The sequence below is a fragment of the Mytilus galloprovincialis genome, chromosome 2 (assembly GCF_965363235.1).
Source record: "Mytilus galloprovincialis chromosome 2, xbMytGall1.hap1.1, whole genome shotgun sequence".
NCBI lineage: Eukaryota > Metazoa > Mollusca > Bivalvia > Mytilida > Mytilidae > Mytilus > Mytilus galloprovincialis.
This window is the reverse complement of record NC_134839.1, coordinates 88,595,643-88,622,963: the sequence shown is the minus strand read 5'-3', so window position 1 is coordinate 88,622,963 and position 27,321 is coordinate 88,595,643. Positions and strand designations below refer to the sequence as shown.

Below are 27,321 nucleotides of genomic sequence, written 5' to 3'. Positions count from 1 at the left end.
TAAGACAAAGGCAATTGGACTTTGAATGTTAAAAAAATACATAAGAGTTCAATGTAAACAAATTCTGCTTACTTTGTGACACTTTCTAAGATAATTTAAAATTTTTGTGTTGATCAAGATTTGGCCTAAAATTGTGTTGCTATTTGCTAGCTTTTTTTTTTTTTTTTTTAAAAGTTTAATGCATATAATTAAATTAAACAACTTGAATTAACTTACAGCTTCAAAAAAGTAAGATGAAAATTTAACAGCATCAAGTGTGGCTGATGTTACTATCAATTTCATGCCAGTCCTTTTCTTCACAGCTTCCTTCAATAGTCCAAACAGTACATCTGTATGAATGGTCCTCTCATGAGCCTCGTCTAACATGATGATGGCATACTGAGACAGATCTGGGTCAATCAGACATTCTCTTAACATCATACCATCTGTCATGTATTTTATCTTTGTCTCTGGGCTCGTACAGTCCTCAAAACGTATGGTATAACCTACCTACAATAAACAGATTAAACGATTAATTATTAGCTCAGGAAAGGAAAGGTTCTTCATACAGATGATGTATTTTATCTTTGTCTCTGGGCTCGTACAGTCCTCAAAACGGATGGTGTAACCTACCTACAACAAACAAATTAAACGATTTATTATTAGCTCAGGAAAGGAAAGGTTCTTCATACAGATGATGCATTTTATCTTTGTCTCTGGGCTCGTACAGTCCTCAAAACGGATGGTGTAACCTACCTACAACAAACAAATTAAACGATTTATTATTAGCTCAGGAAAGGAAAGGTTCTTCATACAGATGATGCATTTTATCTTTGTCTCTGGGCTCGTACAGTCCTCAAAACGTATGGTGTAACCTACCTACAACAAACAAATTAAACGATTTATTATTAGCTCAGGAAAGGAAAGGTTCTTCATACAGATGATGCATTTTATCTTTGTCTCTGGGCTCGTACAGTCCTCAAAACGTATGGTGTAACCTACCTACAACAAACAAATTAAACGATTTATTATTAGCTCAGGAAAGGAAAGGTTCTTCATACAGATGATGCATTTTATCTTTGTCTCTGGGCTCGTACAGTCCTCAAAACTGATGGTGTAACCTACCTACAACAAACAAATTAAACGATTTATTATTAGCTCAGGAAAGGAAAGGTTCTTCATACAGATGATGCATTTTATCTTTGTCTCTGGGCTCGTACAGTCCTCAAAACGTATGGTGTAACCTACCTACAATAAACAAATTAACCGATTTATTATTAGCTCAGGAAAGGAAAGGTTCTTCATACAGATGATGTATTTTATCTTTGTCTTTGGGCTCGTACAGTCCTCGAAACGGATGGTGTAACCTACCTACAATAAACAAATTAACCGATTTATTATTAGCTCAGGAAAGGAAAGGTTCTTCATACAGATGATGCATTTTATCTTTGTCTCTGGGCTCGTACAGTCCTCAAAACGGATGGTGTAACCTACCTACAATAAAAAAATTAAACGATTTATAATTAGCTCAGGAAAGGAAAGGTTCTTCATACAGATGATGCATTTTATCTTTGTCTTTGGGCTCGTACAGTCCTCAAAACTGATGGTGTAACCTACCTTCAATACAATAAACAGATTAAATAATTTATTATTAGCTCAGGAATGGAATAGTATTCTTCAGATGATGCACCCTAATTCAAATAAAATGCTCCCCAGGGGGCAGCTTGATCCCTGAACAGTTGGTGTAAAGTAAGGACACAGAAATTTTTGCACCGTCTTTTATATTCGATTTACCGACAACATCTAGGTTTGCGCTGTTTTAAATTTGTGTTGTCCCGGTCGGTGGACTATACAAGTTTTCCATCAATGATTTGGAAACTGTATAGTGTAAATAAATGTATTTAAATCAATTGATAAAAAATTCCTTTGTGTCGGTTCACATTTTAAACTATTAGTCTTGTTGGTTTATTCTCATTTCGCCTTAGCTGTCAAAATCTTTATATAAAATTAATCCCATTTTGCCTTAGTACAAATTTTCAGGTAAAGATAATTAACTAAGGCGAAATGGGAACTTGTGTAAACAATATAATTAAGTTATTTTTTGTTTGTATTACAATTATTTAATATTTGTTATTTTAATGTAAAAATCTGCCATTATATTGTATTTTTTTTCACTTATGTGATATATTTTGTAAATAAAATAAAGTCTTGTTGTTTCTTATAAGAGATGACAAATCTGTACGGAATATTTCATATTTCAATGAATAGAATAAAGACAAATACTAGTATCATACATTCATAACATATATTTAATTTCTGAATCTGCATTGAAATACAAGCACAATTTTAGATAATAAATTGTATTATCTTAAGATTTACAGCTTGTTGGTGTAAACAAGAAATAACAAATTATAATTGCAACAAAACATGTAGACAGAGAATGTTAACTATTTTGTAAATTACAGTCCCTGACTATCCTAAGGCCCTGGGTGATAAATTTCCCATTTTCAGCTTGTTATGTCAGCCCTCTAAGTGATTGTTTGTCCTCCGTCCTTCTGTCTTGTGGTTGTTCTATGCAGGTTGGTTGTGGGTATATGCCTTCACATTTCGCCTTAGTTCAAATCCCATATCGCCTTAGTATTTTTTTAACCTTTTTTACCTGGAATTCACAACTAAGGCGAAATGGGAACACACCGTCTTGTTTGCTTGTAAAAACACAATCACATTAAACAAAGAGGAATGACCTAATTAAGAATGAGTGAACCTTTTAGAACTGATTGACAGGTGTCATTTACAGAACTGTAACAATAGTTGTTTATTTAGCAATATCTGTAATGTCCACTTGGATTAATTGAACTATTATGAGATAAAGTTTTGATATCTTACACAGACTTTCTTTTAAAAATTAAGTTATGTTTTGCAGTATAGATCTGTCGTTTGTAAAACCAATGTTTTAAATTAGCCATCTACATACCATACTGTCATGCATTCATGTATGGTCTTTATATTCGTGTTCAGATTTCCTTGAAATATTTGCAGTCGTTTTATTTTGGCGTTTCAATCCTTACCGCGAAAATAGCAAAAATAAAACTGCCGCAAAAATTTTCCTTTTTACAGTACATGGTTAGATTCCGCGTATCAAAAAAAACCAAGTTTAATTTTGGCCCCTTATTCCTAAACTGTTGGGATCAAAACAAAAATCAAACCCAACCTTCCTTTAGTGGTTATAAACCTTGTGTCAAAATTTTATTGATTTCTATATACTTATTCAAAAGTTATTATCTGGAAACCATCTGTCTTCAGATGAAGCTGACGACGACAACCAAGTGATACCAATATATGACCAAATTTTTTTTAATTTTTGCGGTCGTATAAAAACAATACAAACAAGTGAATCTGTGAGCTACTGTTCACTGATGTAACACCTGCCAAAATATTTTGATAAACAGGAAGATGTTGCTTGATGAATCTAAAAACACAGCACAAGGTATAGCTGACTCATATAAACCTTGAAACTAAATTTCAGAAATCCTTATGACATAGTCATGAGAAATGAGACAAAAAAATACTTATTAGACAAATTGACAGACAGATAGAGGTAAAACGGGGGTATAATACCAAGTTTCAAATCCTTGGACAAGTAGTTTCAGAAGTTAATAATGTTGTAAAACTAAAAATCCTATGAAGTTATAGAAATTACTAGTGTGTAAAATATAGATCTGTCATATTTACTTCTGTTGAAAAGTTTGAAAGGAATGAAATCTTAACTTGCAATACAAATATTAAACATACCTCTTGACCAAGCCTGCAACCAAATTCTTCTGAAACTCTCTTAGCAACAGACATGGCTGCCACACGACGAGGCTGTGTACATCCAATCTTGCCTTTCGTTGTGTATCCTGACTCAGCGAGATATTGTGTAATCTGAGTAGTTTTTCCTGATCCTGTCTCCCCAATTACAATCAATACCTGATTATCATTTACCGCCTGAAATTAGTACAAATGATACATAAATTATCTTTTTGCCTGTAATACATGTATTTCTAGATAGATATCATTTGGAAATTAAAATTATGGTTTATTAAAAGATATTCTTATTACTTTAGACAATTGAAATTAAAATTGTTTTACCATTCATACAACAAAAATAGGATGAAAATGGCTATATTTTATGCATTAAATTGTTTTTATCAATCATGTACTAATCCTAGGTGAGTGCAAAGCAATAAAAAGGTAATTACCCTAAAACTAAACAATTATTCTTTAATTTCAGCTAGTTATTTAGCAAAAAATATCAATGGTTAAGGGTTTTTTTTAGCGAAAAAGAAAATGAAATTCAAAAAGTGTTGAGTCACCCTTTACAAATGAGTATAAAGTGTGCACATAAAGTCAATGTTGATGCAGGAGCATTTGAAGAGTTACTTCATATTCTATGTGTCAAGTGCTTTAACAGTATATAAAACAGTAAAGTAGCACAACAATTGCCATGATTTCAAAGAAAGTTTGACAAGAGAAAAATAATGGCAAAATGCAGGGGAAATAACACCCTATAACATCCTGACCAACCTTCAATAGTTCATCTTTTAGTTTATATATAGGTAAACTTTGTCTTTGTTCTAACAATGATTTCTTCTCTTTCCTTCCATATGATGCCTTTTTTCCTCCAGCAATATGTTTCTTCCATTCTGGGAGGTCTTGTGGAGTCATTCCAACACCTCTAATATTTGCTGCCAGCTGTCTACTACCTGTAATAAAACCATGGTTTGATATGAATATGAACCCTCCTTGGTTCAAGACCAACAAGCTGAACAAGATTTTTAATGTGTTAGTTCTCAAGGTACATAATCAGTAAAACAGGAAACGGTTTTCTGACTTTGAGCCACAGAATGTGCTTTTAACTTCTGTGCGCATAGCAGAAGAGCAGCAAATAGCAATATTCAAAGCAGTGGTTAGAACCAGCAATTGACCCAAAGAGCTTCCAAACTTGATTATAATTTATTGACCTTTTTTTTCATACAGTACCAGGGTAAAATTTACAGAGTTTTGCCAATGCATTAAGGTTTAAAGAGTACAATACATACTGTCAGGCATAGGATCTGTCCAGTTATTATTTAACCCTGCTGGAACCTCCATCTCAGCCTCTCTTTGAATCTGTTTGACTTCACGTCTTTCTTTCTGTAAGGCATTCTGCATCATAGCAGCTTGAGATAATGAACCATCAGGATTCTGCCAAAAAAGACCAATTTGAATGAATAATGGTTAGGTTTAGATCAACACAACACAAGCATCATTGAGCCTATTCTACATAACATATCCAAAGGTAGGTATCATTACATATTCATAATCTACAGGACTCAAAAAATAACAACTTTTATTTATTTTTCACACAATCTGATGCTTTGTGTGAATGACAGGGTTCATCGTCTATATGCAAGTGCGACAGTATCAAAATCACAATTTGAGGAGAAATAGGAAAATATTTTAAAACCATTTACATAGTAGTAAGTATGATAGATTTTATACCTTAACAATTTTTACAGGACTAAGATCTAATCCTCCTCTACCTCCAACACCTGTTAAAAATGGAGCCTCTTCTTCAACCATTTCTATTTCAACATCTTCATCTGCAAAATAAAATCAACAGAGGTTTAACCATGATGTAACAAGTAGTGTATTTAATATTTCCTTATTAAAATCCTATGCTTTAAGTTCCAACCCTTAACTGCTTATAAGTTTTTAAGACTTATACAACTGGAATAGGGGAAGGGCCTCTGATACAACTGGAATAGTGGAAGGGCCTCTGATGTCGAATGGTCTTAGTAGTCAAACTATTGTTTCAACAAAGAGGTTGTGAGATTGAATCACACAATGAAGAAGTATATCTTTATAAAGTAAACAGTTTTTTTGATTTTTTTGTTGATGGGTTACTGTTTTGTGTGTATATACCACACATTGTTGTTTCCTTATTCATCAATTAAAAAGACTGTGTATGTGACCATTACATTAACATTGGCACACTATATATTGTGTTACCCAAGTCTGCAAGAGCAATATAATATCATACAGATATAATTCTACTTTGGTGCAGAAACAATTTTTAGAACAAAAAACAAAATTATTCAATATGAATACATTCAGAAAATTCTAAAATATTTTTAACCAACTTCAGTATACATTTGTACTAACTTCATATGATATATACACAAACCTGAATCATCTTCTTTTGGTAATAATCCTGTCTCTTCATCAAAGTCTGGATATTCAGATTTATCTATCACATTGGCTGCTATCATACGATTAATCTCCCATCTCTCAGGGGATGTCATTCTACGACCTTTTTTCACATCTTTGACCTCATCAAGGTCAGGCATGTCAAGTAATGCCTGTACTGTTGGACGATCAGGATTACGAGCCTCTGTTTCATCTCTGACCTCTCCACCAGTTAATGACCTTGTCTGACTGGGGTTAATATCTTCTCCAGTCTCTTGGTCTACATCCTGATAATGATTTAAAAAGGTATAAAATGAATGTAAATAACACACACACACAGTCACACACAAATGAATAAAGCAAAACATTGTATTTATGAAGAGAATATGCCAGGGTGACTTTCTATTATAACCTAAGTGTTCAAATATATGTCTAATCACTTCATATTGAATATCTCTTATTTTAAAACATACCAGGACACACCAGAGAAATCGCGGGTATTTATTGCGTGGTTGAAAGTATGTAAACTGTTGTAGGATGAATTTTCGTAAAATATCTTGTGAATGGCTAATTTCTGGAAAGGTATCAAAAGTCTTTGTCTGCAGGTGCTGTTTTGACAGGACAATTTTGTTTTTCCCCTCCCCCTTTTACCAAAGTCCGTTATTGCTTGTTTTCTGTTTTTCTGTATACCTTGAACATACATGATATACTAAAAATAAAGTGTATTTGCTATGATCAATTCCTAGTCTTCTATCCATGGTAGTCACTGATAAAGTATACATAGAGACTCTTTATATAATATATCAGTGACCAAGTCAACGACCAACGTGGATAGTGAACTTGGAATTGATAGTAAATAGCAAATACATTTTATTTATTGTATTTGTATGATCATAGTACACAGAAAACCGTGAAAATAATTGTCCTGCCAAAATGAAATTTGAAAACAGTTTTAACCGAAGTCTTGTTTATGACTTAAAAGTCCGTCTGATAACAGAAACAAGATCCTGACGCTTTTTTTTTAAAAGTTTTTCTCCTAAAATAACGAAAACTGAATAATCATAAGAATGGATGACAAATGCCACCATGTGTGGTACCTATAGGCCACAGGGGCAAGATAATTGATTTATTTGTGGAAGGAAGAGAAGTGACACACAAAATAGTATAGATATGCATTCTGTTGTCACTACGTGTTTGCCATCCTTGTACATAAAGGAGTAAATAATTTATAAATAACTTTCAACAGTTGTTTAGAAATTAGCTCCAAGGCTAAAGAATTTAAAATTTTGGACTTACCTTCATAGAAAGACTAGTTTTATTCCCAGTGTAAGACAATACTTTAACCTTGACCTTTTGACCTTTAGATACTACATCACCGACCTGGGATACTCTGCCTTCTCTCCTCAACTACAAAAAAAATTGAATATGTTTACCGTCAATAGGATGATCTAGCTGTTACTACTAAAGTCAAACTGTATAAATATATTCTACCACTGCATTTGTTTTCTTTTGAAACAGATAAATATTCAAATCATATTATTGTTGAAAATGGAGAAAAATGGCTTTGCACAAACTTCAGTATATCAAAGGAAAGCAAGAAAACTGGTAAATTTTGAACAAAGAAGTACTGAGATAAAATAAACAACACATTGATTAAAAAAATCAAAAATCTAGGACAGTTTAAATAGGGTAGGAATTGATAGCAAGTGTAGTATTTTTTATTGCATGAACATTTATCATTACTCAATACATTGAATCTAGTGTTTTCTTCCACATAACATTTTTGGTTTTTGAATATATATATAAATTCTTTAGAATGGATGTTCCAAACTTATCCAAGTTTTGCTGCAGACCAAAAAATGACTTTTAACTAATTATGGTACATGTTTCTCTGAAAGATGATAAAAGTATGGTACATTGGGGAATCTGTGATAGCTTTTTCACTTTTACTTTTGTTAAACTTTAAACTGCTACTGCATAACTGATTTAATATAAAATAATAAAAAAAAAAAGACGATGTGGTATGATTGCAAATGAGACAACTCTCAACAAGAGACCAAAATGACACAGAAATTAACAACTATAGGTCACTGTACGGCTTTCAACAATGAGCAAAGCCCATACTGCATAGTCAGTTATTAAAGGCCCTGAAATGACAATGTAAACAATTCAAACAAGAAAAAAACTAACAGCCTTAATTGTGTACAAAAATTGAACGAAAAACAGACATGTAACACATAAACAAACGACAACCACTGAATTACAGGCTCCTGCCTTGGGACATGCACATACATTAAGTTTGATCTAATTGCAAACACATTTATTTCCTCAAACTAATGTTCTCTTTAGGTAATTACCTACAAAATGATTTATCTAGGTCTGATGATATTACTGTAAAGGTTATAATATATATAAGAGTGTACATTCATTCACCTTTAAATAAAAAATGTATACACTTCAAACTAACCTGTGAAATATGTACAAGTCCCTCAACCCGCTTTCTTAGTCCTTCTAATTGAACAAAACATCCAAACTGCATCAGTGTAGTCACTCTTCCATCAAATATCTAAGTAAGAATAAATATGTTTAATACTATTAATTTTTAATACTTTATAGAAATTTTCATACAATAGGGCATTGTAGTAGCTGAGCTGTGCTCTAAAAATAAGGAACGAATTCAATGGAAATAAGAAGATCATTTCTTATTCATTTTCAAGATCAGAATACATACAAGAGTGCGCACCAAAATGGATAGGATTTCCAGTGTCTTTCTTGGATGTCATGGTTCAGGAAACCCAACAATAATCTGATTTATAAACTAAAATAGAGGTGAACAATAGCATCATATGGTTGAGTTCAATAAAATCTAATAACAGGTTTAGAAGAAGTTGTAGATACAAAATAATTATGATACAATGCATTTTTACCGTATTCTTGATCAATTTATTTGTACAAATAAGCCCCAAAATGTACATAATGTTAAAAGTTCTACATTGTATAATCATTAAACCTACCATTCCAGCAACAGGTTCCAGTGGTAACTCTTCATGCTTCATTTTTCTGTCTTTTCTATCTTTAATTCTGTCTCTACTTCTTGATCTTGACCTTCTTCTATACTTCCTGTCAGGACTGTCTGATCTATCTCTCTGGCGTTTCCTATCACGGCTGTCTGATCTATCTCTGTGGCGTTTCCTATCACGGCTGTCTGATCTGTTTCTTTGATGTTTTTTGTATGGTGACCTACTTCTGTTACGATTTCTTTCACGAGATCTACTTCTAGACTTTTTCTTTTTTCTGAAAAAAAATCATAAATCATGCTGAATCAAGTTTGGTTATATCTTGACATTTATTCCATTATCAAACTATAATATACATTTAAGAAGAAAAAGTTAGTTAATGAACTGAAAATTAAAATAGTAGCACTGACATGATACTTTTATTCTTCATTTATTGCTATTTTTCTAATCTAATGATCTTCATCATGTCTACTTAAAATCTTTTAGAAAGTCAATTCTTATCTGAGATATTTTTTTACTGAAACAAAAAAAGGTCTTATAAATAAAGTTCATAGTTATATATGTGATAAATTATGTATAAATATCTTACTTCTTTTTATCTCGTTCTCTACTTTTGCTTCTGTCTCTTCTTCTTTCTCTATCTTTCTCAACTCTATAAAACAATACAAAATGTTTTAAACATCATAAATGGTATGGTCATATTTGGAAAAAAGGTTAATTTGAACCTTAATTATTTTGTTCACAATTTTAATCTTAAAAATATTTCTCTATGGGTCATATTTTTATCAAATTCTTAGAATAATCTGTTACTTGTATTTCAATGTTGTAAACTATGGGACATTCAAATCCATCTGAGGGTAACTTAAAGACAAAACTTTGCCAGCAGACATCAAAAACAACTCCTTGGTAATTTTTCTACTTAAGTCCTTAAAGCACATATACATTACATCGGCATTAAAAATTATCTTTGACCTTTAAAATGTATGTTTTTGTTCTTAATTTTTTCTTCTATATGAACCTTCTCTTGTGTCAAGTTATGTTACTTGTATGATTCTCTTACCATGTTAATGCACCTTATTTCATAAATCCAGTGCTCAAAACACTTATCTTTGTTGGCAATAATTTACTTCTATTTACACTCTTCTTTATACTTTTAACCTTTTATAACTAGTAATAGAAAAGTTAAACAACACTTATCATTATCATACCAATTATATCTATTTTGACCTTTCAGTAGTACCTGTAATAGGTTTATTGATCCAAGTATCAAGTTCTCCCAACATATTATCTGTTTTTACCTTTTATCAGGATAGGTTTATTCATCAAAGATTCAAGTTCTCCATACAAATAATCAGCTTTTCTCTTTTTATCAGGAATACTTTTATTCATCAAAGCTTCAAGTTTTCCAAACAAATAATTTAGTTTTTTACCTTTTATCAGGAATAGGTTTATTCATCAAAGCTTCAAGTTCTCCCAACATATTATCTGCAACAGTTTTATCTTCATTCACCTCTACTTTTATTTCTTCATCATTCAACATATTCTGAAATGGCAAAAATCAGTTTTAGGAATCAAAAAAATATCCTATACTTTCCCTCTGTTGTATTATGTTTGGAGGTGTATTATTATACTGAAACACTCTTTGTTTGGAGGTGTATTATTATACTGATACACTCTTTGTTTTAAGGTGTATTATCATACTGAAACACTCTTTGTTTGGAGGTGTATTATTATACTGATACACTCTTTGTTTGGAGGTGTATTATCATACTGATACACTCTTTGTTTTAAGGTGTATTATCATACTGATACACTCTTTGTTTTAAGGTGTATTATCATACTGATACACTCTTTGTTTGGAGGTGTATTATTATACTGATACACTCTTTGTTTGGAGGTGTATTATTATACTGATACACTCTTTGTTTTAAGGTGTATTATCATACTGATACACTCTTTGTTTGGAGGTGTACTATTATACTGATACACTCTTTGTTTGGATGTGTTCTATTATACTGATACACTCTTAGTTTAGATGTGTATTATTATACTGATACACTCTTTGTTTGGAGGTGTATTATTATACTGATACACTCTTAGTTTGGATGTGTATTATTATACTGATACACTCTTTGTTTGGAGGTGTACTATTATACTGATACACTCTTTGTTTGGAGGTGTACTATTATACTGATACACTCTTTGTTTGGATGTGTATTATTATACTGATACACTCTTTAGTAAGTTTCCTTCTTTATGTCAATTATTGGCTTTTGAAAATTACATTAAGTTGAGAATAAACTATTTCAAACAAGAATGTGTCCACAGTACACGGATGCCCCACTCACACTATCATTTTCTATGTTTAAAGGACTGTGAAATTGGAATAAATTCTCTAATTTGGCATTAAAATTAGAATGATCTTATCAAAGGGAACATGTATACTAAGTTTCAAGTTGATTGGACTTCTACTTTATCAAAAACTACCTTGACCAAAAACTTTAACCTGAAATTTGCACTATCATTTTCTATGTCCAGTGAACCGTAAAATTGGGGTCAAAACTCTAATTTGGCATTTAAATTAGAAAGATCATATCATAGGGCACATGTATACTAAGTTTCAAGTTGATTGGACTTCAACTTCATCAAAAACTACCTTGACCAAAAACTTTAACCTGAAGCCAAAAACTTTAACCTGAAATTTGCACTATCATTTTCTATGTTCAGTGAACCGTAAAATTGGGGTCAAAACTCTAATTTGGCATTTAAATTAGAAAGATCATATCATAGGGCACATGTATACTAAGTTTCAAGTTGATTGGACTTCAACTTCATCAAAAACTACCTTGACCAAAAACTTTAACCTGAAATTTGCTCTATCATTTTCTATGTTCAGTGAACCGTAAAATTGGGGTCAAAACTCTAATTTGGCATTTAAATTAGAAAGATCATATCATAGGGCACATGTATACTAAGTTTCAAGTTGATTGGACTTCAACTTCATCAAAAACTACCTTGACCAAAAACTTTAACCTGAAGCCAAAAACTTTAACCTGAAATTTGCACTATCATTTTCTATGTTCAGTGAACCGTAAAATTGGGGTCAAAACTCTAATTTGGCATTTAAATTAGAAAGATCATATCATAGGGCACATGTATACTAAGTTTCAAGTTGATTGGACTTCAACTTCATCAAAAACTACCTTGACCAAAAACTTTAACCTGAAGCCAAAAACTTTAACCTGAAATTTGCACTATCATTTTCTATGTTCAGTGAACCGTAAAATTGGGGTCAAAACTCTAATTTGGCATTTAAATTAGAAAGATCATATCATAGGGCACATGTATACTAAGTTTCAAGTTGATTGGACTTCAACTTCATCAAAAACTACCTTGACCAAAAACTTTAACCTGAAGCCAAAAACTTTAACCTGAAATTTGCACTATCATTTTCTATCAGTGGACCGTAAAATTGGGGTTAAATCTCTAATTTGGAATTAAAATTAGAAAGATCATATCATACAGAACATATATACTAAGTTTCAAGTTGATTAGACTCCAACTTCATCAAAAACTACCTGGACCAAAAACTTTAACCTGAAGCGGGACAGACGGACGAACGGACGAACGAACAGACGGACGAACGGACGCACAGACCAGAAAACATAATGCCCATAAATGGGGCATAAAAATATAAAAATTTGGTCGAGGTCAATTTGCAATTTTGTAAGTGAACAAGTCAACATTATACATGTATATCATATTTAAATCAAAATCCATTTAAACTGACAGTGGAAAGCCTGCATTATGTTGTGTTTTTTCTACCTCTATTTAAACATTAATTGCAATGTACTATCAAAGTTGATATTTGGTTTGAAAACTGCTACAATGCAGATTTTTTCCTGCATTACACCAGACTCTACTATTTGTTAAGGAAGGTGACCACCCAAACAATTCATTGATTTAAGTCTGCAAACAGACAAATATATCGCAAGAGGACTGTACAGTTAGATACTCAAGTCTCCATATATGAACCATTAAAATATTGAAAACCATTGTGAAAAAGAAACTGTTTCCTGTTACATACTTTGAAATTTGACTAACTAACTTTACAGTCTAAATCTGATCCCCCAAGAAAACCAGTATCAGTTTATAACAAACTAGAGGCAGATATATAGGGTTATTCAGAGAGCCCAGCCTCCCCCTTTGAGGGAAAGATTTGGTTGATTATATAGGGAATCACTGAAGCATGACAAGAGCAGCCCCCTCTTATGAAAATTTCTGGATCCACCACTGTAAACTTGCTGTACAATTAGACCATTTAAAGGCAACAGCACAATTTTAATATACGGTAATAACTAGAAGCCCTTCCTAGGAAATCATTTGTTACAGTAACTTACTAAGACATTGGGATTGTTGGGAATGGCTAAACCTGGAAACAATTTCTTCTGAAGATCTTTATCGGTTTGAGGAATACCCTCTGTTGTGTCACTGCTTTTCTTTTCTGCATCTGGTGGTTTGGGCTTCATTCTATTTATAAGTCGTAACAAGTTGGCCACCAAAGAATCCTAAATAGAAAAAATGTAACTTGACATTCAATATTTATTAAATGATTCTATTATATTATATTTTAAAAGGATTTTAAACAGTAAATTTAAAAAGGCTGATTAACTGTACAGGAATATTTCAAATCTTGTTTAAATCTGGAACATAGCTATTAAAAAAGCCATCTTGAATATCAATAAAATATTATCCCCTGGACATTAGGAAACATTATATTTCAATCTTAAAGGTGAGTTGAAACAAAAAATTTGCAAAGCTAAAATACCCAACTCTCTTAATTGAATTTTTAAAATCTTGGTCCAAATAAGAGATTGACATAAATGTAAGTAAAAACCATACATAAGTTCTTTTTTTAAATTTGCAAATAAAAATGACCAGGCCTAAATATAAATCAATACTGAAATTTACTCACTGAAAATTCTGCACCATTTTCATCCAACACTTTCTTATATTTTTCAAATGTGTCATTTTTCTCAGCCAATGAAATCACAAACTCAGCTACATTAAATACAAAAAAAAAATCAGTCAACATTAAAGGTATATCATCAATGAATTATTCAGACTACACATGTACAGACTTCATTAATAAATTGTTTTATCATGTTGTCTATCTTATTAAAAAACAAGAATGTGTCCAAAGTACACGGATGCCCCACTCAATCATTTTCCATGTTCCATGGACCGTGAAATAGGGTAAAAATCTAATTTGGCATTAAAATTAGAAAGATCATATCATAGGGCACATGTATACTAAGTTTCAAGTTGATTGGACTTCAACTTCATCAAAAACTACCTTGACCAAAAACTTTAACCTGAAGCCAAAAACTTTAACCTGAAATTTGCACTATCATTTTCTATGTTCAGTGAACCGTAAAATTGGGGTCAAAACTCTAATTTGGCATTTAAATTAGAAAGATCATATCATAGGGCACATGTATACTAAGTTTCAAGTTGATTGGACTTCAACTTCATCAAAAACTACCTTGACCAAAAACTTTAACCTGAAGCCAAAAACTTTAACCTGAAATTTGCACTATCATTTTCTATGTTCAGTGAACCGTAAAATTGGGGTCAAAACTCTAATTTGGCATTTAAATTAGAAAGATCATATCATAGGGCACATGTATACTAAGTTTCAAGTTGATTGGACTTCAACTTCATCAAAAACTACCTTGACCAAAAACTTTAACCTGAAGCCAAAAACTTTAACCTGAAATTTGCACTATCATTTTCTATGTTCAGTGAACCGTAAAATTGGGGTCAAAACTCTAATTTGGCATTTAAATTAGAAAGATCATATCATAGGGTACATGTATACTAAGTTTCAAGTTGATTGGACTTCAACTTCATCAAAAACTACCTTGACCAAAAACTTTAACCTGAAATTTGCACTATCATTTTCTATGTTCAGTGAACCGTAAAATTGGGGTCAAAACTCTAATTTGGCATTTAAATTAGAAAGATCATATCATAGGGCACATGTATACTAAGTTTCAAGTTGATTGGACTTCAACTTCATCAAAAACTACCTTGACCAAAAACTTTAACCTGAAGCCAAAAACTTTAACCTGAAATTTGCACTATCATTTTCTATGTTCAGTGAACCGTAAAATTGGGGTCAAAACTCTAATTTGGCATTTAAATTAGAAAGATCATATCATAGGGCACATGTATACTAAGTTTCAAGTTGATTGGACTTCAACTTCATCAAAAACTACCTTGACCAAAAACTTTAACCTGAAGCGGGACAGACGGACGAACGAACGGACGAACGAACGAACGAACGAACAGACGGACGGACGAACGAACGAACGGACGCACAGACCAGAAAACATAATGCCCCTCTACTATCGTAGGTGGGGCATAAAAATATTGTTGATTGCCTATTAATTCAATAACCATGATAACTAAACCAGATTATTCAAGTGATCTTATTTGAGCTTGAATGGAAAATATATGTAATCACCATTAGACACATGAAGTATATATGTTACAGTGAATTTGTATAATCAGGGATTATGTAGAATCCCTGATTTTCCAGGGAATATGTAGAATCACTGAAATCATTAGTAATTATATATAATCCCTGAATATGACCAGTGATTTTACATAATCACTGAACATTTTAATAAATATTCTACATATTCCCTAATATGATTTCAGGGATTATCAATAATGTAAGGATCCTTTGTTTGTTAAAAAATAAATAATATAGACAAATTATCATCTTTTTCTTTCATATTCCTTGCCAGATGAAATAATTTTGCTTTTAAACACAGAGGATAATCTAAATATATAACCAACATAGGGTTTCGAGATAAAGTTAAAGACTTCAAAATTAATAATAATCAACATTCCCTTTATAGCGATAACTTTACATGTATTGTTTGTTGCTATTTGTAAATCCACAGAGCTTGTTATTTGTGGTACAGAAGATTATGGAACATCTGTTCTGTGATGGTTTATTTTGTTTTTTTATTATATTTTTTTGTCAAATGAACAAGAAAATTCAACTTAGAGAACTTACGCATCTAAATGTCATGATGATAAACAGGCAGAACTAAGGATTGATAAATAGAACAAAATTTAGAGGAAGCTGGTATTTGGTGTAATATTCTCATAGCAATTCCACAGGGGAAAAAGAAAAGGGAAACCCAAAAAACATAATCATTGGAAATTGTTCACAAAAAGTCTGAAAAAGAATATTGCCTGGCCAATTTACATGGTATTTTGCTTGAACAGGTTCAAGATTGCTCATTCCCTTCTTTTCGGGATACCTTGAGATGGTTTTACTGAACACTTTATTTTTCATAGGATTGTCGAAAAATTTGATTCGATATTTGAAGGAAAAGGTTTTCTTTTTTAATGTGGATATTGTGATAGAAACAGATGTGACGCATATTATTTTAATATATTGCGTTTAACATTTTAATATATTGTGCCTAACATTTTTTTTAAATGGGGTTATCATTTTGATATATTTTTCTTAACATGTTACAATTAATGTTTATATTGATGTTTTACAGAGACTTGACTGTTAGTGTTGCTCTCCACCAATTGCAACTCATTCAAAATTTTGACCAAATTGCAATTTGTTTTATTAAACCAAATTGTTCAACTGGTCAGAATATTGAACAAATTGTTCAGTCAAAATGGGCCATTCCAGTTAATATCTGCTAAAGGGGGATGGATGGTTCTTTCTGAGGGGTGTAAAATTTTTACATCTTAGGGGTGAAATTTTGGGTTTTTTCATCTGACAGGTACACTTATACGCAAAAAACTTCTGAGGGTCTTGGCAGCAGTAAATAATTAAAAATGATTACATCTTAGGGGTAACAAAAATGCCTATGTCAGATCTGATAGGTGCTTTGAAATGTAGACAGTTTCGTATCATGCATTATCTGGTATTGTTTTTAAAATTCTGATGGGTACAATCCTTGCAGTAAAAAAATCTGATAGGTCATTTTTTTCCATGAAAGCCCATATGCATCCACCCAACATGATCAGGAACTCTTCATCTGATAGGTCTTAATTTTTTATATCTGATAGGTAGTTTTTCTTGATGTTTTTTTCTGATATGTATAAAAAAAAATCTCCCCATCCATCCCCACCTGTCAGAAATTAACTGGAATGGCCAAATGTGAAAGTGCAAGGTGATGAAATAAAATATACTTACAATCCTATAAGACTTTAACTCCACTTTAATGATGTTGTGACAATATGAGTTTATCAGTTTGTATAGTTATATTATAGTCATTTCCATACTGAAGAGGAACTGTTTATTTTGAATTGCTATAAAATTGTCCAAACTAAGCTTTCATATAGTTTTTCTTTCTAAAAGTAATCTATATTTATAAGAATCAGATATCATTTTAAATAAAACATCATATATTCAGTAAAATATGTGTGAAATAACAATATGCTATTGATAAATTTTCAGGGGAGATAACCTAAAATATTATTCTTTTGAAAGAAGACTTTTTGAAAGAAAACTTATTATCTCCCCCATGGAAACTTCCTACAAACATATATTGCAATTTTACACATATTTTACTGAATATGAAATGTTTTAATTCACATAATGTCTGATTCTTATAAATATAGAATACTTATAGAAAGAAAAACTATATGAAAGCTTAGTTTGGACAATTTAATAGCAATTCAAAATAAACAGTTCCCCTTCAGCATGGAAATGAATATAATATAACTATACAAACTGATAAACTAATTTTGTCACAACATCATTAAAGTGGAGTTAAAGTCTTAAAGGATTGTAAGTATGTTTAATTTTATCACCTTGCACTTTCATGACTTGGCTGTGGTTTTCTACAGCAGTTGGTTCAAATTTCTGACCAGTTGAACAATTTGATTTTATAAAACAAATTGCAATTTGGTCAAAATTTTGAATGAGTTGCAATTGGTGGAGAGCAACACTAACAGTCAAGTCACTGTAATATGATTTTATAGAATAAATTATTTGGCTTTTATTCATTTTCTTTATAAATAAAGCTATTTCTTCATTTCAGTTATTATGTATAATCCCTAACATTTTTTCTAGTGATTCTACATAATCCCTGAAAATTTTAGTGATTATATATAATCCCTAAACTAGCCAGTGATTCTACATAATCCCTGAAAATTTCAGGGATTCTACATAATCACTGATTATACAAATTCACTGTAACATATATACATGTACATCAATTATATAATTTCAAGATTATTGTAAAAAATTGTGTGTTTCCAAATTTCTACCAATGTAAGGAAATGTTATGCAATGTATGCCAGGATTGACATTTTACTCTTTATCACATTCCAGGAAAATATTTTCTTAATGTTGTTTGTTATTGTTTATCTTTGTATGTAAATCTGATATTGTTTTAGAGAAGTTAAAACAATTTTGTTAATGACAAAACTCTGATAAATCTTCAGCTACTTCAAATTTATGTTGTTTAAGAACTATTGAAATTGAAATGCTGGGACTGACTGATTTTACTTGGAAAAATAATTATGATGGTCAATTATGAGGCTAATAAAAAATTAGTGTATTAGTGACCCACTGACTGGCGTCACGGCAATGGGCGGATTACATGTACATGAATGTCATCACAATTTTTAACACATGTTGTAAACATTAATAAGCTGAGGGTCAGAAACTTGTCAGAAACTTGAAGACAGGTAGAACTACATTTTTCAAAAATTTTGTATAATAATTTCATGCGAAAATATTTATACACTTACTAATTTAAGTGACGAAATTGATTTAAAATACTTTTGTCATTTTCAAAATTGTTTCGTAAATCACTAAAATGACAAAAATGATGAGCAATTACAAAAAACTAACAAAGGATATACTTAATAGTAAGGTAACAAGGGTATTGAAAACAGTGTTTAAAGTACATGTATGTCAAATGTATGTAGCGTCAATGTTTAACATAAATAAGTAACCGACATTTCCCTTCTGAAGCTACTAATTTGTGTAGTGTATAGATAGTAAGGCGGCTTTGTGAACAATTGTGCACATCCTGCTACAAGCATGAAATTTGGCATAGACCTTCCTCATCTATTACTCTTTTATTTCAGATAGGGAGGCATTTGAAAAAAATGTCTCACTTCCGGTAAAATCCAAAATGGCGGACTTCATACTTAAATCAGCCCACTATCGAAGGCTAGTATGTGAAAAGGTGTTATAATCATGCTACTATCATAATTTTTGGTACAAACCTTTGTTTTTTACTACTTTTGGATATACATGTATAATATAGATTAGATGTCTTGAAAAATCCTACTTCCGGTAAAATCTAATATGGCGGACATTGTACTAAAATAAGCTTATTTTTTAGGGAGGGTAGTTGAAATATGTTTAAACATATTGCTACTATCATTACATTGTGCAGGAACCATTTCTTTGGTGCTTCTCATGGATACAATGTATAAGACATATTTCTTTAAAACTCTTACTTCCGGTAATATCTAAAATGGCGGACATAGAAATATCAATTTCTTTTTTTTTATATATTCAACTTTTTTCAAAATGGAAAGACAATGTTGTTTAATGTGCTGGCTTTAAGTTATCCTCAAAACCACTTATTCTATTCTGTTGTAAATGTTTAAATACACAGTTATCACTTCCGGTAAAAAAAACCCAATCTGCGTAAAGTTCAAAGATGAGTCCTCAATCCATATCTTCGATGTAGAGTTTTGGATAGATTGATTAAAACAAAATAAAATTACTTAAGTACTAAAACATTTTTAAAACTGCTACTACAATTCGGCCAAAAAGACATGTTCATTCACAATCACCACCTCATGCACACAAGGCAGTCTACGGGAGACACGATTTTTCACATTATCCTTTCTTACATCCACATGTACAAGCTTCTGACAAAATGATGAGGCCTCAGATAGAGTTTCTTTAAAAGGGATCCTCTTTGTCCCTTCACCATCCATTAGCGCCTGGACTGGGTAGCATACGAGCCAATTCCAAGCTCGTCCCCCTAAATACCTGCCTTAGTATATTGCACGTTTTACATGCTGGAAAAGACTACATTGTAGATCAAGTTGAGGGAATAGCCTCAATTAGCCTTCCCTTTTGCGCAAATAGTTATTTTCTTGCTTCGTTGACCATGTTAACCCAATCTGTTAAATTTGTGGTGCGACCTTATAGTAAAACCCCGGTGATTAAGGTTGATCAATCATCATTTTTTATGTTAAAGTCACATCTTCAAATGCCATCAATGTCTCACACGCAGTCTTTTTTTTCTTTTTAAGCAAAGATAGAACTGTATCACAACTGGTAAAGGCATGGATCACAATCAGTGTTATCCACCACGTGATGTATTTCAAATTTAGCACCATGTTCACATTAAGAGGCAGACACTAGAATCATGGTGCATGTATCTGATGCAGTGAAACACGAACTTAAGCGAGTCATGATTCGAACAGTCGTTACTGATGATGCTATCATTACTGTTTTGCTTCTCCGTGATATAGGGGTAGACGAACTATGGTTTGTGTTTGGGAGGGCAAAAAACTTTGAATTAATATCTATCAATGAACTTTCAAATGCACTAGGCAATGAGTGATCACACACACTTATTGTGATCAATGCCTTCACCAGTTGTGATACAGTTCTATCTTTGCTTTAACATAAATAATGATGATTGATCAACCGAAATTACCGGGGTTTTACTGTAAGATCGCACAAACTTATCAGATGGGGCTAACATGGTTAACGAAGCACAAAAATAGCTATTTGCACAAAAGGGAAGGCTAATTGAGGCTATTTCCTCAACTTGGTCTACTCTTTTCCAGCATGTAAAACGTGCAATATACTAGGGAAGGTGTTTAGAGGACGAGCATTGGATTGGCTCTTATGCTACCAAGTCCAGGCGCTAATGGATGGTGAATGGACAAAGAGGATCCCTTTTAAAAAAATCTCTCTGAGGCCTCATCATTTTGTCAAAAGCTTGTACACTGTGGATGTAAGAAAGGATGTCTCGGTCGTTGTTATGTGGAAAATCGGGTCTCCAGTGCACTGCTTTGTGTGCATTTGTGGTAGGGACTGTGAATAAACATGTATTTTGGCGAAATAGTAGTAATTTTAAAAATGTTTTAGTATAATACTGATTTTTTTTTAATCAATCTATCGAAAACTCTACATCGAAGAAATGGATTGAGTACTCATCTTTGAAATTTACGCCATATTTTTTACCGGAAATGTCAACTTTGTATTTAAACATTTACAACAGAATGGAATTAGGGGTTTTGAGAATAACTTAAAGCCAAAATATCAATGACCAGCACAAAAAACAACATTTTCTTTACACTTTGAAAAAAGTTGAATATTTAAATAATGAATTGATATTGTTATGTCCGCCATTTTGAATATTACCGGAAGTAAGGGTTTTAAAGACAGTTTTTTTATACATTATATCCATTAGAAGCACCAATGAAAGGTTCCTGCACAATGTAATGATAGTAGCAATACGTTTAAACACATTTCAATTACCCTCCCTAAAAATTAAGCTTATTTTAGTACAATGTCCGCCATGTTGGAATTTACCGGAAGTAGGATTTTTGCAGACATCTAAACAATATAATATATCCAAAAGTAGTACAAAACAAAGATTTGTAACACATATTATGGTTGTAGCATGATAATAACACCTTTTCAAATACTAGCCTTTGATATTGGGCTGATTTAAGTATGAAGTCCGCCATTTTGGATTTTACCAGAAGTGAGACATTTTTTTCAAATGCCTCCCTATCTGAAATAAAAGAGTAATAGTTGTGGAAGGTCTATTTCAAATTTCATGCTTGTAGCAGGATGTGCACAATTCGTCTGAAATATGCTTGTAGCCGCTGGACTAAGACTGTTTACAAGTCCCACTCCAAACATTGTCTTGCTAAACAAAATTATCTTGGATCTACACCTGATGACATTTGGGAGCATATCAGGTAGTACCCAACTCTTTCTTATATATTATGGGGACGCAATAACAGTAGAAAATTCAATAAAAAAAAAAAAAAAAAAATCAGGAAAATTTTCTCAAAATTTTCATTGTACTGACATGACTAATGAACTCAAACTCGTTCAAATCTACAATGTACTTCCTTTTTTCGGGTCTCTTTTACATGAAAATTTGAGTAAAATATATATTTATCAGTCTAGTATAAAATAGGAAGGAACGCAATACCAATTTCATTTTTAATAATTCCTTGATATGAAAAGACGTTACCTGATGATAGCGTTTGTTTGTCTAACGTGACGGTACCCAAATTGCACCTATTTTGACAGTTTTTTCATCTACGTTTTTTTATGATAAAGACAAAAATGTCCATTCTTTGTTTATTTTGTAGCCATATCCTTCTTTATTATAAAGGTACACCAATTTGATTTTTATTTCATATGGAATCATAGAAAAATTGGTCTAAACTGACCTCCAAACCATCAATGATTCTGAAATGAGGAGTACCCAAATTGCATCCATGCTTAAATTCACATCGTCAAAAGTCTAATAACAGAGCTTTTGTTTAATTTCTTCAAATATTTTGAACAATTGGATATTAGTCCATGCTTACTCTTCATTATTTTTATAATGGATACTTGTAACATATTGTATTTGCTCAGTTTAAAAAGATGAGGTTTTGATGACGTCGCATGGCGACATTTCAGTACATTTTGCTTTTTCAGTAAATACTTCATCTGTTGATAAATACTGTGAACGTTTTGTGCAGATCTAAATAGTTTTACCTATGTTGAAAGATGTGCTTAGTATCAAATCATAAAAATACAAATTGTTTAGTCTCTATGAAATCTTGTAAGATTTTCGCTGCTAGTTTTGCTAAATAGGTGCAATTTGGGTACTCGGTGCAATTTGGGTACCGTTACGTTACATTGCATATGACTTCATAACTTTTAAAAATAACGTCACAACTAAAATCCCTAACAAAAGAACCAAAATCAGAAACGTTACGATATTTCTGTTTCTTTTTTTTAACAAATATTTAAGTTACAAAAAAAAATAATTCATAGAGACTTTGTCCCCATTCACAGGTTATGCCTGCCTCATATTAGGTTTAAAGGAAAACAATTTATAATACACACTTACCAAGATCCTTGTCATTTAGACCCAAGTGATTGTCAAGCTCAGTGCACACTTTTGACACCAAAGATAAGTATTCTAATTTCTGAAGTTCATTCATTTTAACTGTTCAATAAAAAACAACCTTTCAGATATGAAAAACTGATGATCGTTTGTTCAGTTATGCCAAATTTATGTAAGATTAGAGTAACAAACATTTAAAAATGATGATTTTTTCCACATGATATTTTTTGTTTACAAAGGAAGTTCGTTTTTGATCGTAGTAGACGAAAAAGGATTTTTTGCAAAAGAGTTAGTACAAGGGAAGGTATACTAATTTGAGGGTCTTGAGGGAAGTCTCGAACTAACGGAAGCAGGACAAATCGCCACACTTGCAAATTGCCCAACACCAAATCGCCCCACTTTTTCACCAACTCGCCCCTCTTTTAAAAAATCATCCCAAACTGGTTTACCAACTCGCCTCACTTTTTAAAAAATAGCCCCACTTGTAAAATAGGTTAAATCCCGTTATTTTTTCTCCTGTCAACTCTCCCGACTTATTGAAAAAGTTAAAATCTAGATGAATAATTTTCAGGTCTGCCAACTCACCCCCTTTTGAAAAAATGACAACTCATTGTCAATAAAAATAATTCCACAAAGACAAAATATCATGACTATGTATCATGAAATATTGTTCAGAGAAGAGCAAATCTCCTGGTTAAAAACACTTACAATGTTCGGAATATAATACAATTCTGGTTCGGATCTAGGGGAGGGGGTCTGGGGTTTGAACCCCCTTTTTTGGACGATAAATGCATTTGAATCTGTGGACATGTAGTTGGACCCCCCTTTTTGTCCTGGGTTAGGAACCCTCCTTCAAAAAAAGTTTAAAATGGCTGGATCCGCCTCTGCAAGAATACACAATTCATTTAGATGTCTGCATGTCACGGAATCAGTTTCATGAATCAATTGTTTTTGAAAGATATAATATTGTACACCAAAACAATATTTCAATGACTATGTCACTATCATGAAATATTGTCCTCATCCTGGGACTATTATACTTGTTAGTACAATAGTCCCAGCAAAATCTATGAAATGATGTCCAGAGATGAACATATCTTCATTGTGAAATTTTGTCTGTATATAGACAATATTTCATAGATAAACATTATGAAATTTTGTCCTGGTAAAGGGAGGTTATTTGTGTGTAAAATAAGACTAAATTTCCGAGCTGATTATACCTACGGGGAATGATAATCCACCAGTAGAGGTATCGAACTAATAACAAAACGTTGTAAATTTCATGCGGCCGAAGCGCCTTTCTGTGTTTACCTTCAGTCAGTAACAATTAAGAAATAATTCATGGAAGCCATAGATTGTTGGAAATTTACACATGGCCTGGGCCGTGATATTCGAATTTTATCCTGAGCGTTAACGTTAAACGACCAAATATTTTAAAACCAAGGATGTGCGAAACCGATACAGTTTAAGAGCTATATGACCGAAAAGGACATAAAAGATACCCAGATCCATCTATGGATTACTTATCCCGAGGAAGTTGAAACCTTAGTTTCATTTAAATTTCAAAATTGACTAGAACACAACCGCGAAATCGCGGGCATATACAGCTTGTGAACGATTGTAGGATGATTTTAAGTCAAAGATATTATGTATGGAGAATTTAATAAAAGGTATGAAAAGCTCTCTCCCTTTTTCCAAAGTCCGATATTTGTTTCCTTTCTGTTAAATTCAATTATTTCGTGTTTCTGGCATTAGACCACAATTATTTTTCTCCTTTGCTACAATACTTTGGTAAAAGTCAAATGCACCGTTTCAAACATGAAATAAATGTAACTGCTTTTATATAGACCATTATAAGTCTAATAAAATATGCTTCTAGGACAATCCATCAGTGTTTTTTTCTTTTGAGAGCCTTATTAACATGCCAATGGTAGGATATGAATCTTGTATAAATGATTAAGACCGACTGAGACTAATTTGAGGGGTGGTCGGAGGGGCCATGATCCCGGAATCCTGGGCTTAAAACCATGAAATCCCGAGATGCAGAATTGAAAGAAACTTCATAACCCGAAATCCCGAAATCGAAAAATATATTCCCGGATCACGTAAGGATCAATCCAAAAATCAGGAGCTTAAAAACACCCGATCCCAACGCCCCCAAAAAGGTCCTGCCTTTCTCTTATCTCTACCTTACTTTCATTTTTGCCAAATCACTATTTTCCCTTTCAACAATAAATTTGTATGCCCCATTTATGGGCATTATGTTTTCTAGTCTGTGCATCCGTGCGTTCGTTCGTTCGTTCGGTCCCGCTTCAGGTTAAAGTTTTTGGTCGAGGTAGTTTTAGATGAAGTTTTTTTACTTATTTATGCAAGTGGTATGACCCCTTAAATAGTAAACATTTCAAAGAAAACAGTAGACAGAATCAGGGACTTTATATACTAACATAGAAAGTCCCTGACAGAATACAGAGAGTCTCTATAAAAGTAGTATAATCGTAGTTTACATGTAGATAAACGCGAAAAATAATTGTCCTCTAAGGAGGTATAATAGTTATGATTCTTGTGATCTAAACACCATGATATGGAGAACGCTCTGAATGGCTTATTTATTTTTCATTTTTGTTATCTATCATACGATTGGTTGTACTTGTGTCACATGTTTTACTCACTTTAATATATATGCAACTGGTATGACCCCTTAAATAGTTAACATCTCAAAGAAAACAGACAGTCTCTTAGACTATATATTAAAGTAGTATAATCGTAGTTTACATGTAGATAAACGCGAAAAACAATTGTCCTCTATAAGGAGGTATAATAGTTGTGGGCCTTGCGATCTAAACACCATGATATGGAGAACGCTCTGATTGGCTTATTTATTTTTCATTTTTGTTATCTATCATACGATTGGTTGTATTTGTGCATGTTTCAAACCGGAAGTCTTATCTATGACTAAAAGTCAATCTGATGACGGAATCATATCTGGACTCCTTTTTTGTCGTTTTTCTCCCAAAATAACTCAACCTGAATAATCGTAAGAATGGATGACAAGTGCGACTATGCATGTTACCTATAGGACACAGAGGCATGATGATTGATTTATTGTGGATGGAAGAGAAGTGACACACAACATGAGGTCTTCTCGTTTAATATTATAGACAGATAAACAGACAAATTAAGAAAGGCATGCTATAAATCATATCACTACCGATGTACTGACAGCTGAGTTGAATGTATATATACCATCAGTGAGTAATAGTCCACATGGAAAGGTATCTATCCAATGCTGTAAAAATGACAAAAAAATACGTTATAATTCAAGTTTATGAGTCCTCTGCGCCTTTCTGAATTTACCTGCGACAGGAACGCTCAAAGCAAAATATGGTGACCACTCCCCTCCTCCCCCCCCCCCCAAAAAAAAAAAAAAACCTAAAATAAGATGCTGGCTTCTGACAGGAATTTCATTTGTGTAGAGCTTGCTATTGATTGGTGATCTTTCAATTCGAAATTTAACAATTAAATCTAAAGAATCGATGTAAACATAAATCTGCCGGTCACAGAATTGTTTCTCAGTCTGTCCATCTTTCGTCATTTGTAAAATATGAGATTTTACTCATGGTAATTACAACTGATTTCATTGAGTGTGTAGGTAAAGGCATTATTAGGTTAGGTATTCTACCCTCCTTTGAGAGTAGACTAGTTCGACATATAACCAATCTATCTGTCTGTTGGGCTAGGCTACTTCGAAAGGAGGGTAGTATACCTGTCTTAATAATGACTTCACGGTTTAGCTAACAAAAAAAACTAACAAAAGACGTTACCTTTGCCTTCACACTCAATAAAATCGGCTGTAATGGATTTCATGTGGAACAATACAGTAACTACTAGCCTTTTTGCATAATTTTTCCTTTTTTTGTGGGTTGTTGAATGCTAATTAAAGC

General features: G+C 32.4%; 1 protein-coding gene across 1 annotated transcript in view; it reads right to left on the bottom strand.

Moving 5' to 3' along the window:
• The window catches only part of LOC143064767 (ATP-dependent RNA helicase DHX8-like), a 35,399-nt gene extending 11,752 nt beyond the window's left edge, over positions 1 to 23,647 (bottom strand). The window contains exons 1-14 of the mRNA XM_076237849.1: positions 23,384 to 23,647; positions 14,182 to 14,267; positions 13,607 to 13,774; positions 10,637 to 10,749; positions 9,796 to 9,858; positions 9,204 to 9,483; positions 8,657 to 8,755; positions 7,486 to 7,596; positions 6,188 to 6,476; positions 5,503 to 5,603; positions 5,061 to 5,205; positions 4,546 to 4,724; positions 3,772 to 3,966; positions 217 to 489 (exon numbers count right to left, since the gene is read on the bottom strand). Coding sequence (XP_076093964.1) covers positions 217 to 489; positions 3,772 to 3,966; positions 4,546 to 4,724; positions 5,061 to 5,205; positions 5,503 to 5,603; positions 6,188 to 6,476; positions 7,486 to 7,596; positions 8,657 to 8,755; positions 9,204 to 9,483; positions 9,796 to 9,858; positions 10,637 to 10,749; positions 13,607 to 13,774; positions 14,182 to 14,267; positions 23,384 to 23,477 — 2,196 coding nt within the window. The 5' untranslated portion in view covers positions 23,478 to 23,647. The remainder of the gene's footprint in view (positions 1 to 216; positions 490 to 3,771; positions 3,967 to 4,545; positions 4,725 to 5,060; positions 5,206 to 5,502; positions 5,604 to 6,187; positions 6,477 to 7,485; positions 7,597 to 8,656; positions 8,756 to 9,203; positions 9,484 to 9,795; positions 9,859 to 10,636; positions 10,750 to 13,606; positions 13,775 to 14,181; positions 14,268 to 23,383) is intronic.
• Between the last annotated feature and the right edge of the window lie 3,674 nt (positions 23,648 to 27,321).